This window comes from Tursiops truncatus, chromosome 15, assembly GCF_011762595.2.
Source record: "Tursiops truncatus isolate mTurTru1 chromosome 15, mTurTru1.mat.Y, whole genome shotgun sequence".
Lineage (NCBI taxonomy): Eukaryota > Metazoa > Chordata > Mammalia > Artiodactyla > Delphinidae > Tursiops > Tursiops truncatus.
This window is the reverse complement of record NC_047048.1, coordinates 70035855-70048399: the sequence shown is the minus strand read 5'-3', so window position 1 is coordinate 70048399 and position 12545 is coordinate 70035855. Positions and strand designations below refer to the sequence as shown.

At 42.1% G+C, this 12545-nt stretch overlaps 1 protein-coding gene across 5 annotated transcripts in view; it reads right to left on the bottom strand.

Moving 5' to 3' along the window:
- Nucleotides 1–12545, bottom strand: part of IFT52 (intraflagellar transport 52) — a 32756-nt gene that overhangs the window by 18719 nt on the left and 1492 nt on the right. For 2 of the 5 annotated variants that reach the window (XM_004316331.4, XM_073793016.1), the window contains exons 2-6: nt 10733–10857; nt 9973–10060; nt 5413–5542; nt 5044–5119; nt 3910–3981 (exon numbers count right to left, since the gene is read on the bottom strand). In XM_004316331.4, coding sequence (XP_004316379.1) covers nt 3910–3981; nt 5044–5119; nt 5413–5542; nt 9973–10060; nt 10733–10857 — 491 coding nt within the window. Of the gene's footprint in view, nt 1–3909; nt 3982–5043; nt 5120–5412; nt 5543–9972; nt 10061–10732; nt 10858–12545 lie in introns of those variants that run through there. The other 3 variants (XM_073793017.1, XM_073793018.1, XM_019943874.3) reach the window with 3 other exon arrangements.

Below are 12545 nucleotides of genomic sequence, written 5' to 3'. Positions count from 1 at the left end.
TAAAATTAGTATCACTCTAGCTACAGGTTTAATAAAGCATTTTAAGAAATGTGAGTATAAATTAACAATTTACAATCGTACGTGTAAATGACTGTAACTGGAAGAACTAAAGTAGCCCCAGCGGAGGAAGAGGAAGAAGAGGGGGCCTCATCTAAGAACTGAACCAGAGCCATACATGAGCCTGCTCTGTGTAACAATGTCTTAGATGTAAATACTTTCCTCTCCCTTATAAATTTGACTGATGTTATCTCTAAGAATGAGTATCTGTCATCAGAAGGGTATGCTACCTGTTGAGTGCTTATATTTATCAATAGAGGCATATATTTATCCCACATTGGACACTTTTACACAGACCTGCTTTGGAGTCCCTCCTCTACTCTCCACTGTCCTAGCAAAGACTGCGAGTGTCTTGAGTGAATCAGTACTTGGGGCAATGTACTCCTAGAAAGGGTGTGGGATGGAGGGGATAAGGGCGGGGTGCAGACCTAGAGGAGGTCAACCCCTGCAGGAGGGGCTAGGGTTTTAGTGAAAGAAAAATGGAGCTCTGCAAAGGTATTTGTTTGAAGGAAGTGTCCTCAGAAAGGAAAGAAACAAGAATCTTAAAACCAAAGCATACAACTGGAAACCGGGGCAGGGGGGAGGGGGAATGGGCAGAGGGAATATCCATGACGAGTTCCTTATGAAGATTTTAATTTTCCTTTCTCTTAGACCATTCTTTTTAGCTTAAGTTTTAAATTATTTCCTTCCAGTGTTAGTTTTCCCCATCCCTTCAGTAAAGTCTCACCTACCGCTATGATTTCTGTGTCTCATCGTGGTTGAGAAGTGGTACCTGCCCCATGTTCCCCATTCTCCTCCTTCCGCCCCTACCCCAGTAGTATCCCAGTAAGGGGGGTGCAGCCCATGATTTCCAGGACAAGAACAGAAAAAAATGAGCAGTTGCCAAGGAGGAAGAAAAGGTAAGTGGGAGAAACAGTTCTGTGGGTGTCAGGGCACATTCTTCCCCACACCTTCCCCAAATGCACTCAAGGGAGATCATTCTTAAGGAGGAAGGTAGAATGATTATATGACAGAAATTGTCAAGCTATTATTTACACTCCTCTATTTCTTTCATTATTACTAAGAAATCAATCAGACTGACATTTTGATAAGACTTTAAGCATAAGGTTAAACACCCACCCCCAAAACAAATAGAGGAGTTTTTCTAACCAAGTGTGAATGAGTAAGATTAGCTGGGAGAGTATATTCCTGGAAGAGGGAGCAGACATGTGAAGGCCCTAAGGTGAGACAGAGCTTGGCATACTTAAGGAATTAGAACAAAGTCAGTGCGGCTTCGGCTGAGTAAGAGAGGGAAAAAGGGACATGATAAAAAATGGGGCTAAATGAGAGCTTGAGACTCCATTAGGTCAAGATATTTCAAAGCACAAAGCAGGACTGCTTATCCCACCTCAAAGCCTCCCAAGACACTGTGCTGCTTCCGGGATGACCCAGGAAATTAACAACCTGCCATCTGCCCTTCACGACAACTACTGAGGAAGTAATGATGGTCACATCACAGGTAAGGTACAATGCCCTCTATCTTACAGAGCACTTCCACACGTACTGCCACACTGGAGTTTCCCAAGAACTTTGTAAGATTAATACTGTCCCCATTACACAGATATGGCAACTGAAGCTAAGAGTTACTTTGCCCTGGGTCACGCTGCAAGTAAGGCATGAAGTCAGGAACTTCTAAATCCTTCTAACTCCAAGTCCACAGTTCTTTCACTTATTCACCAAGAATCAGATTGTGATTCTTGAATGTCAAAAATGTCAACTTATGATATATGTTGCTATACATTTTCCTCTTTATGACTTTACCTTGGTTTCATACTAAGAAAGGTCTTTTGTACTCTAAGATTACAAAACATTCACCTATAGTTTCTTTTAGTGCTTTTTATGGTTTCATTTTTAATATTTAAAGATTTAATCCATCTGAAATATATTTTGGGGTGTGGCATGAAAATGGAAATGTTTTTCCAAATGATTAGCCAAAATTATACCAGGGCTTCCCTGGTGGCACAGTGGTTGAGAGTCCGCCTGCCAATGCAGGGGACATGGGTTCGTGCCCCGGTCCGGGAAGATCCCACATGCCGCGGAGCGGCTGGGCCCATGAGCCATGGCCACTGAGCCTGCGCGTCTGGAGCCTGTGCTCCGCAATGGGAGAGGCCACACAGTGAGAGGCCCGCGTACCGCAAAAAAAAAAAAAAAAAAAAAAAAATTATACCATTCATTCCCCAATAATTTGAAATGTCACTTTAACTATAAACTAATAACCCCTACCTTCCACATATTTTGGATCTGATTCTAATTTTTTAATTTATTTTTCACTATTTCTGTATTAGTATCACATTCTAACTACTAGAGCTTTGTAATATGCTTTAATTATATAAAAACATTCAACTTCTATGGGGCAAAATACCCCAAAGTAAAAAGGTAAACTGGGAAAAACATTTGCAACACATGGAGGTCTTATAATTGAATAAGAAAAGACAAACTATTAATAGAAAAACAGGCAAAAAAGCAGTGAGCAGGAAATTCACAGAATAAATACAATCAGCCAGTAGACTTTAAAAGCCATCCCATTCATAATAATCAAAGAATTGGGGCTTCCCTGGTGGCGCAGTGGTTAAGAATCCGCCTGCCAACGCAGGGGACATGGGTTCGAGCCCTGGCCCAGGAAGATCCCACATACCGCGGAGCAACTAATCCCGTTCACCACAACTACTGAGCCTGCGCTCTAGAGCCCACGTGCCTAGAGGCTGTGCTCCCAACAAGAGAAGCCACCGCAATGAGAAGCCCGCGCACCGCAACGGAGAGTAGCCCCCGCTCTCCGCAACTAGAGAAAGCCCACGAACAGCAACGAAGACCCAACGCAGCCAAAAATAAAATAAATAAAAATAAATAAACTTATTAAAGAAAAGAAAAAAGAATTGCAAGTTAAAATAAAGTGGTATCATTTTCAACAGAATATTCCATGCTGGCAAGAGAGGGAAAAGGGGCCTGTTCACAGGGACTGTAAATGTTACAAAAGCCTGGAGGGTGACTTGGCAATGCATCGCATTTGGCAATGCTAAGAATCTGGCCTACTAAGATATTAGCATTAAGTGCACAAATTGTACATACAAAGACATTTACTTTGTGCTTTGTTATTTATGATAATATAAAACTGTTTATAATAACAGTAAGGAAAAGAAGTTAAGAGTACAGGCCCTAGAGCAGACTGCCTAGGTTTGAAACTCAGTTCTGACACTTACTAGTCAAGTGAGCTTGGGCAATTAAACTGTTATCTTGTCAACAACCTTATAGGTTGTTGTGAGGATTAAATGAGGTAATAATACATGCCTGTGACACAGTAAGTGCTCAATGAATGTTAGGTGGTATTATTAAACCAAAATATTATAAACTACCTAAATGTTCAATAATAGGAGATTGAGTAGATTAGAATACATCCAGTTTAATCCAGTCATAAAAAGGATAAAGTACCTAACTCTATTTTTATATATGAAAAAAAATTTAAAAATCTGAATACCTTTTTTTTTTTTCTTTTGGCCACACAGTGCGGCATGCAGGATCTTAGTTCCTTGACCAGGGATTGAACCCATGCCCCCTGCAGTGGAAGCACGGAGTCCTAACCGCTGGACCGCCAGAGAATTCCCGAAAAAAATCTAAATACTGTTAAGAAGGATTATCTTTGGGGAGAGGGGCATGGATTTACGCCGGAGGACTTCTATTTTCTTCCTTTTGAACTGATCAATCTGGTTTCTGGTGAGAATTACTTTTGTAATCAGAAATGAAAATGCTTCGCTTTGAAAAAGAAAACTCTTCAAATGGCAAATACGCCCTCTTCAGGTGGCCTCAGAAAACACTCACTGGGCATTGTTTCCACTGCTCTCCTCTTCAATGATTCCAGGCACTGCCTTCCCTGCAGCTCGGCTAATTTCCCTTGAAGAAAAAAATTAAAATCTAGTAAACAAAAAATTTTAGGAATTTCACAATCCATTCATTAATAGTAACTATGAATTAGATACAAGTATTGTGCAGACTTGTTCAAAATACCATTCTTAAAAATCAAATAAAGGTACTCCTACACACCTACAGCTCTATTGGGAAGCCTGCAAAAGTGAACATGAAAATATAAGAATCAGTTCCTCTTTCTTGAGTCCTGAGGGAAAGGTCCATATATGTACTAGACCCGCATTCTAGTCCTGTGTCCTAGACTCTCTATCTTCAGACCGAGCAGAGTACCTGGCAAGTTCAAGTGTGGAATGAATCATTTGGAATATAGGGAAAAGCTCCCAGAAGGCCCCTGTTGTTGCCCCCTCATGCATTCATTTCTCACTTTCTCAAAGCTCTTAATTTATGTTTTAGGATCCAATGGATGAGAAAAAACTGACTTCATCCTAGGTTCCGGGGGGTGGAGAATATGACATAAGTGTGCCACCAGGGCATTCTATGCCTTCTGTCACAGCAAACCCCAGGTCTACTATTGCTGGGAATGCTGGGACCAAGGCATATGCTCTTGCCCTAAATGGTGTGGCATGAGGATACAAATTTGGGAACTGTTAAAACTAGTCAGCTCCCCCACAACAGGAGAGCAGAGCCAAGAGAACTGCAGAGAAATGGAACTGGAGCCCTGATGACCTTATGAATATTATAGTCAATCCATACCCAAAGCCTGCCCTAGTTCTCGACTTTCCAATGACATGAATCAATAAAGTCTCTGTATTGTTTAATCCCATCCAAATAGGGTTTTCTTTACTTGCAACTGAATATATTCTAATCGTCAAAAAGGTGATGTGGAGTAAGGTTTCAAAAGATGGGAGGAATGCAATTTGATGGATGAGAAGTAATATAATAAAATAAACTATGATATAATAAAATTTTTAGAAAAGGCAAGAAAGGAAAAAGGGCCAGAGAAAAGAATGTGTGAGAGGGAGAAGGGAAGAGTCACGTAGGAAAGGGGAGAGTCATTGGCAAAGTCATTTCTGTTTTCAATATGCTTACCTATTCAAGACTCCATTGGAAACTAGAGCTTCTTTAGGATGGAAATACTTATAATATACATTTCTAACCACAGCATCTTTAAGGGAAAAAGAGAGGAAGGCGTTTCTTAGATTAGAAGTAAGTTTGATATTATAGACACATACAAATTTTGACCTGAAAGGAATCCTGGAACTATATTCCAATCTCTCTCATTTTATAAATGGAAGAAGCCTAGCACTAGAAAATTCGGACTGCCGGTGAGGCCAGAATCCTGGACCATGCACCCTCACAGCCCAGGGCTTTTTCCACTGTACTGTTAGGCCCAGAGGACTGCGATATAAATAATAAACAGGAAATTACTGCCTCTATTAAAACAACAATAATAATTACCGTTATTAACCATGATTCCATATTCTTCTAGGAGAAAGTTAATGTTGGTGTCAAATCTGGATTCCCCACCCTCTCCTAGCATTACAAGGATATCTCCACCGCCATCAAGGTACTTCTTCAGGACTTCAAACTACACAAAGAAAAAGAAACAATCTATGAATATACCTTGAAGACTTTTATCCAAACTACTATGAATAAGACCTTAACTAGGGACTTCCCTGGTGGCAGAGTGGTTAAGAATCCGCCTGCCAATGCAGGGGACACGGGTTCGAGCCCTGGTCCGAGAAGATCCCACATGCCATGGAGCAACTAAGCCCATGCGCCACAACTACTGAGCCCACACGCCACAACTACTGAAGCCCGTGTGCCCTAGAGTCCGTGCTCTGCAACAAGAGAAGCCACCGCAATGAGAAGCCTGTGCACTGCAATGAAGAGCAGCCCCCGCCTGCTGCAACTAGAGAAAGCTTGCACGCAGCAACGAAGACCCAACACAGCCAAAAAAAAAAAAAAAAAGACCTTAACTAGATGAAAAAGAAACAACTTCAAATCTATAAAGGCACTTAAATGTAAATCTATATTAAGATAATATAAAATTTACTCTCTGTGTAGGATTTCCACACTTGTCTTTAGTATAAAGTTCCAAAATACTCAAACTGAAATGACATTTTCCAAGCTGACTATCTGGACAGCAAACTAAAAGTGGAAAACTATTAGCTAAAGGAAGCTCACAGGTCTCCTCCAATCAGCAGCATCCCTGGTCTTTACCTACTAGATGCTAGTTGTACCTACCCTCTCCGGACAATCAAAAATGTCTCCAGATGTTGCCAAATGTCCCCTGGGGTTGGGGGACGGGGTGTGGAGTGAGCAAAGCCATCCCTGTTTGAAAACTATTGATAGAGATCATACTTTTCCTCACTGCCAGCCAAGGATATCAGGATAAAGGCATTTCATACCATCTCTCAGGGACAAATTCTGTTCAAGTCACTGACTGATCAAACCACATAAGAAAGGCATGCTGTCTACCTATCTCTTGGAAAGCTCTCTTGCTTTCACAAAGCTGGGGAGAGAAGAAAATCTAGGGCTGATTTTGTTGACCTAGCCTAAGAACACCTGGGGTGGGCGGTCTAGACCAACAGTCTCTCAACTTTCTTCAAGCACCCCATCAGGAAAAAATTTGAATGTGCGCTCCAATATGTATAGAAAGTATGTGTATTTATATCATTACAAAATACTCTCCCCAGGGAATTCCCTGGCAGTCCAGTGGTTAGGACTCTGCGCTTTCACTGCCGAGGGCCCGGGTTTAATCCCTGGTTGGGGAACTAAGATCTTGCAAGCCGCGCGGCGTGGCCAAAAACAAAACAAAAACTCCCCAAAAGGACACTTTTAAGGATGATAAAGATATGAATAATTTCCTTCTGGCACCCCAGTGGTTCATCACACGCATCCCACTTGGGAAACCACTGTCCCAAAGCAGCTCTGCTACAGCACGGCCCTCTTCCTCTTGCACACAACCTGGATTTGCTTCTCTCCCCCAATCCCCTAAATATAGAAAATACAGTGCAACAGTTAACATCGCCAAGACGGCTTGCTCCCAAATGAGACAAAACTTCACTGATTCTGGACTCCACACAACAGGCTGTCCCATTCACGGTGATTCTGTATACTCAGATTTACATTTAGCCTTTGTTTCAAAATGGCAAATGTAAAGAAGTGTTCTAACTGCATGTAAGTTCAAGGATTAACATACTAAAACATACATATTCTTCTAGAGTATATATGCCCATACATTTACAATTTGAAATTCGTATTTTTTTAATAAATCATCTCCCTTTAATATAGTTAGAGCATCAACTTTTTTTTTAAGTGGTGATGAGTTATATTATCTATGCTTTTCAATTCAGTATGATAAAGGGGCATTTGTAATAAGGTGGCCCTTGATCTGACGGGGTTGGGAAGCATGGCGTGGGCTGCTGGAGACAACTGAATACCACCACTAAGCGAGTGTGATGAGCCAGTGGAGGTGAGGTGGGAAACAGGGGAAGACTGTGAATTCAGCCTCGCCTCTAGCTTGATTCTTGCATCTAATGTCAGACATACGATGTCTGTTCTGTCACAGAAGTTTCTGGAGGACAACATCAAAGAGGGATCACATAGCCCTTGAGGTGTGAACTGAACCTTTACGAGTCCTCAGGGACCAGCAACGATGACCAGGAAAGCGGTGATCTCTGCCCTGGATGAAGACCTCTGCTGACCACTACAATCAGCCCAGTGGAAGCATAAAAACACAAGAGGATGTTGGTTCTTAGGCAGAAGCTAAACGCTCTTCTCCCTTTCCTTCCCGCCTCACTCCAACTCTAAAGAGAAAACATGGTGCCAGGGGCTGGTCTGGTCTGGTGACAGAACATTAGGCTAAAGTTCCAAAGAACAAAATCTGCCGCTCCAGGGACCCTTGTCTTTTGGAAGCCACTGCTGCCCATCCCTGAAAGCCTGAAAAAAGGTTTGGCCTGGCGCTCATCTCCACTTGGAAGAAGGCCCAGGCATGGGTCTCTGGCCCTCTCTGGATGCCCCGGCTTTCCTGAGGCTGCTTGCTCCTTGGCCCAGATGGGGACACCTCTCTTTCCTCCCTAGCTGGAGAAGGGAGGTGGAAGAGAAACTATCAGAGTGTGGGACCAAAGCCCAACAGCATTCCTTTGCAGGCCACTGCCCGCTGTGTGTACTTTCCGAGGGGTCTCATGGGGTAGGAGTGGCTGGTCACCTCCACATTCCCGGTGATAATCCCTGCTCCTCCTCTCAATTAACCTGATTAAATAGTTATGTCTCCCTCCATGCCCCTCCCAGATGAGAGGGTGGCCTTGCAGTCAGGTTGAGAAAAAAAAGGACAACAGGGGCTTCCCTGGTGGCACAGTGGTTGAGAATCTGCCTGCTAATGCAGGGGACACGGGTTCGAGCCCTGGTCTGGGAAGATCCGGCATGCCGCGGAGCAACTAGGCCCGTGAGCCGCAACTACTGAGCCTGGGCGTCTGGAGCCTGTGCTCTGCAACAAGAGAGGCCGCGATAGTGAGAGGCCCGCGGACCGCGATGAAGAGTGGCCCCCGCTTGCCACAACTAGAGAAAGCCCTCGCACAGAAACGAAGACCCAACGCAGCAAAAATAAATAAATTAATTAATAAACTCCTACCCCCAATATCTAAAAAAAAAGGACAACAGGAATGCTCCCCTGTGGACCCCTCCCCGTGGCCTCACCCAAAGTAAGAGAAGGAGACCTTGGACACCTAAGTCTAAGGACCACACCAGCCCCGCCCTGCCTCTACTCCCTCCCTCCTCCTCACAACCCTCCCTGAACACCAAGCACTTCCAAGTCTCTGTGAGAAAGACTCTTGCTATGTTCTGGGTTTTTTGCTTTTTTAACTGTGGTAAAATATACATAATATACAATCTTCCCTCTTAACTACTTTTAAGTGTACAGTTCAGTAAAGTTCAGTACATTCACAATGTTGTACAAACAATCTACAGAACTCTTCACCTTGCAGAACAAAACCTTCATACCCATTACAAAATAACTCCGCCTCCCTCCTCCCTCTAGGTCCTGGCAACCACCACTTTAACTTTCTATGAATTTGATTAATCTAGGTACACCATATGAATGGTACCATACAGCGTTTGCCCTTTTGTAACTGGCTTATTTCACTTAGCATAATGTCCTCAAGATTCATGCATGTCGCGGCAAGTACCGGAACTGCCTTCTTTCTTAAGACTGAGTAATAATTCATTGATGTATTGATCCCATTTTATTTATCATCTGTTGGTGGACACCTGCATTGCTTCTACCTTTTGGCTACTGTGAATAATGCTGTGATGAACATGGGTGTACAAACACCTCTTTGAGACGCTGCTTTCCATTCTTTTGAATATATATATCCAGAAGTGGGATTGCTGGATCATATAATTCTATTATTAATTTTTTCAGGAACCGCCATACTGTTTTCCATAGTGGCTGCACCATTTTACCTTTCCACCAATAGTGCACAAGGGTTCCCATTTCTCCACATCTTTGCCAATACTTGTTATTTATTTATTATTATTTTTGCGGTACATGGGCCTCTCACTGTTGTGGCCTCTTCTGTTGCGGAGCCGCTCCGCAGCATGTGGGATCTTCCCGGACCGGGGCACAAACCCGTGTCCCCTGCATCGGCAGGCGGACTCTCAGCCACTGCGCCATCAGGGAAGCCCAACACTTGTTATTTTTGTTTGGGTTTTACACTTAACGATTCTTTGTCCATGAAACAGAATAAAAAACAGCTTAATTTTAAATGGAATTTTCCTATTTTTAAAGCAAAAACATGGCAAAGAAGTATGGTTAATATTGAGTTAGCCTGCACTATGTGTCTGGCACTTATCATGCATTAACTCAGTTAATCATCACAACAACTCTATGATGAAGAAAGAGACGAAGTGACCACCTTAAGGCAGTCAAGTGGTGAAGAGGGATTTAAGCCCGGGATTTCAGAGCCCATGCTCCTAACTATCTCACTACATTTCTTCTTTATGGATATTTCTTACCTCAGCTGCAGTAAATTTTTCCCTTGGCCCCGCTGTAATCCACAGCTTCACCCCAGTTAGCTTCTCAGATGTAATTTCATCTTTTAAGCTAGAAATACGATTTTAAAAGCAAGTGTTAGATCCATTATTTAAACCAATTTATGAGCTATTTTAGCATCTAGACTGTATGGAATCAGAGGCTACAGAGGCACAGAAATGAAGGGATTTAGAGGTACCTGGTCCAGCCTCTCTCCCAAAGTGAGAATCCCCTCTAATAGGTCTGCCCCAGTCATCAGCCTGCGCTCAAGCACTACCTATAAGCCAAGGTGTCCAAATTAAACCACACTAGAGCATAAAGAAGTCCTCCAACTACTAATTCAATCAGCTCTACCATTAGCTTGTATGATTACACATCCTTTACCCATTAAGAAAAACCACACACACATACACACACACACACAGATACTTTCATTTTTCCTTTCCCTAAACTAAAGTACTGACCCAAGTTAAAATATGGGGAAAGCCTCTAACCTCTTAAAAACTTGCATATGTATAACTGGAATAATTACTTGATTTGTGATTTGGGGGGACCACTTAGTAATATGCTAATTGCCAAGTTTTGAAAGATATGTTTTAATAATCATTTATTTTTTTCTGAACGACCTTTAAATGGAATTCCTCCCACCTAAACAATCTATTTTACATAAGAAAATAAAGACTTTTCAGTGTTATAAGCAGGCTGTTATTATCACTTAGAAGGGAAAACAATTCACTCGGTCACCTCTGAATCTTCCAATTACTCCGAAGTCTTTTCTGCATGGATTTATAGCCATTGCTGGTGGTAAATACTTCCTTTTTGTATGCATTGAAAAGAATGGTGCTCCGAAGCTCTTTCTCCATGGTCACCTTATGGAAAAAAGAAGGGATCAGAGAAAAGGGAAACAATAAACAATATTCCAAAAGAAAGACCCTAAAAGGAACCAATAGTCTACTTCTTATAATTCATTAAGAAAAGGTGGGCTTCCCTGGTGGCACAGTGGTTAAGAATCCGCCTGCCAACGCAGGGAACACGGGTTCAAGCCCTGGTCTGGGAAGATCCCACAGATCTTCCCAGTTGTGCACTAAGCCTGTGCACCACAACTACTGAGCCTGTGCTCTAGAGCCTGCGAGCCACAACTACTGAAGCGCACGCGCCTAGAGCCCGTGCTCCACAAAAAGAGAAGCCACCGCAATGAGAAACCGGCGCACCGCAATGAAGAGTAGCCCCTACTTGCCGCAACTAGAGGAAGCCCGCGCGCAGCAACGAAGACCCAACGGAGCCAAAAATTAAACAAACAAATTAATTAATTAAATAAATCTATTTTTAAAAAAGGTACACAGCTGCAACTTAGCTACAATTTCCCTACAATTCAAAGGCTGAAATCATGGCTGCAGAAACCCAAGGCAAACCCTGGGCTTCCCATCAGCCCACTTCCATGGCCCTGCCCTGCCATCACACTACAGTGTGGGGAACCATGTTTCCAACCTGATTCCTCACTGCTAACTATTGTTAAGTGTGGGGTATAGTTTTCTAAATTCTCTTTATACATATGGTAACTTAGTTTTATTTACTAAATAGGACCATATGCACTATTCTGCAACACACTTTTTTCACCTAACCTGTATCTTTCACATCTTTCCATGTCACTATATATGGATCTACCACTTTTTTTTTAACTGCTGCACAGCATTCCATTTTGTGGATGTACTGAAATTTATGTAACCACTCATATACTGATTGACATGTTTTTTCCCCAAAATTTTTGCTAGTAAAAGAATACTACAAACATCATCTTTGAACATGATGTTTTTGTGCACTTTGCATATCTATAGAATAAATTCCTACCTGTTGAATAGCTAAGTAAATTATTTCCAAATTGCCCTCCAAAATATTGTACTAATTTTTACTTCCACTAACGCTAATATATTTGTTTCCACACAATCTTATTTTTAATTTTTTTAATCTTTGCTAATAAGACAGGCAAAAAAAAATCCTTATTATTTTAATTTGCACTTTGAAATTAGTAAGATGGCCATCTTTCACTGTTTATATTGGCCACTTGTATTTCTTCTGATTTTCTTGTTCATATACTCTGCTATTGGGTTTAAAATTTTTCTAATTGATCATTAAATAAAGACTTCCATAAGTTTATTTGTCTTTAGACTTAGCTGCTGGTAGTTTTTTTGGTTTAGTTTGCTTGAATTTTGCAGGCCACACAGAAAGTTTAAAATTTTATAGAGTCAAAAGCATTAATCTTTTCCTTTCTGGCTCTGGATTGCATGACATATTTAGAAGGGTTTTTATTTTTTAATTAATTAATTTATTTATTTATTTTTGGCTGCGTTGGGCCTTCGTTGCTGCACGTGGGCTTCCTCTAGCTGCGGCAAATGGGGGCTACTCTTCGTTGCAGTGCGCCAGCTTCTCATTGCGGTGGCTTCTCTTGTTGCAGAACACGGGCTCTAGGTGCGTGGGCTTCACTAGTTGCAGCACATGAGCTCAGTAATTGTGGCGCACGGGCTTAGTTGCTCCATGGCATGTGGGATCTTCCCGGACC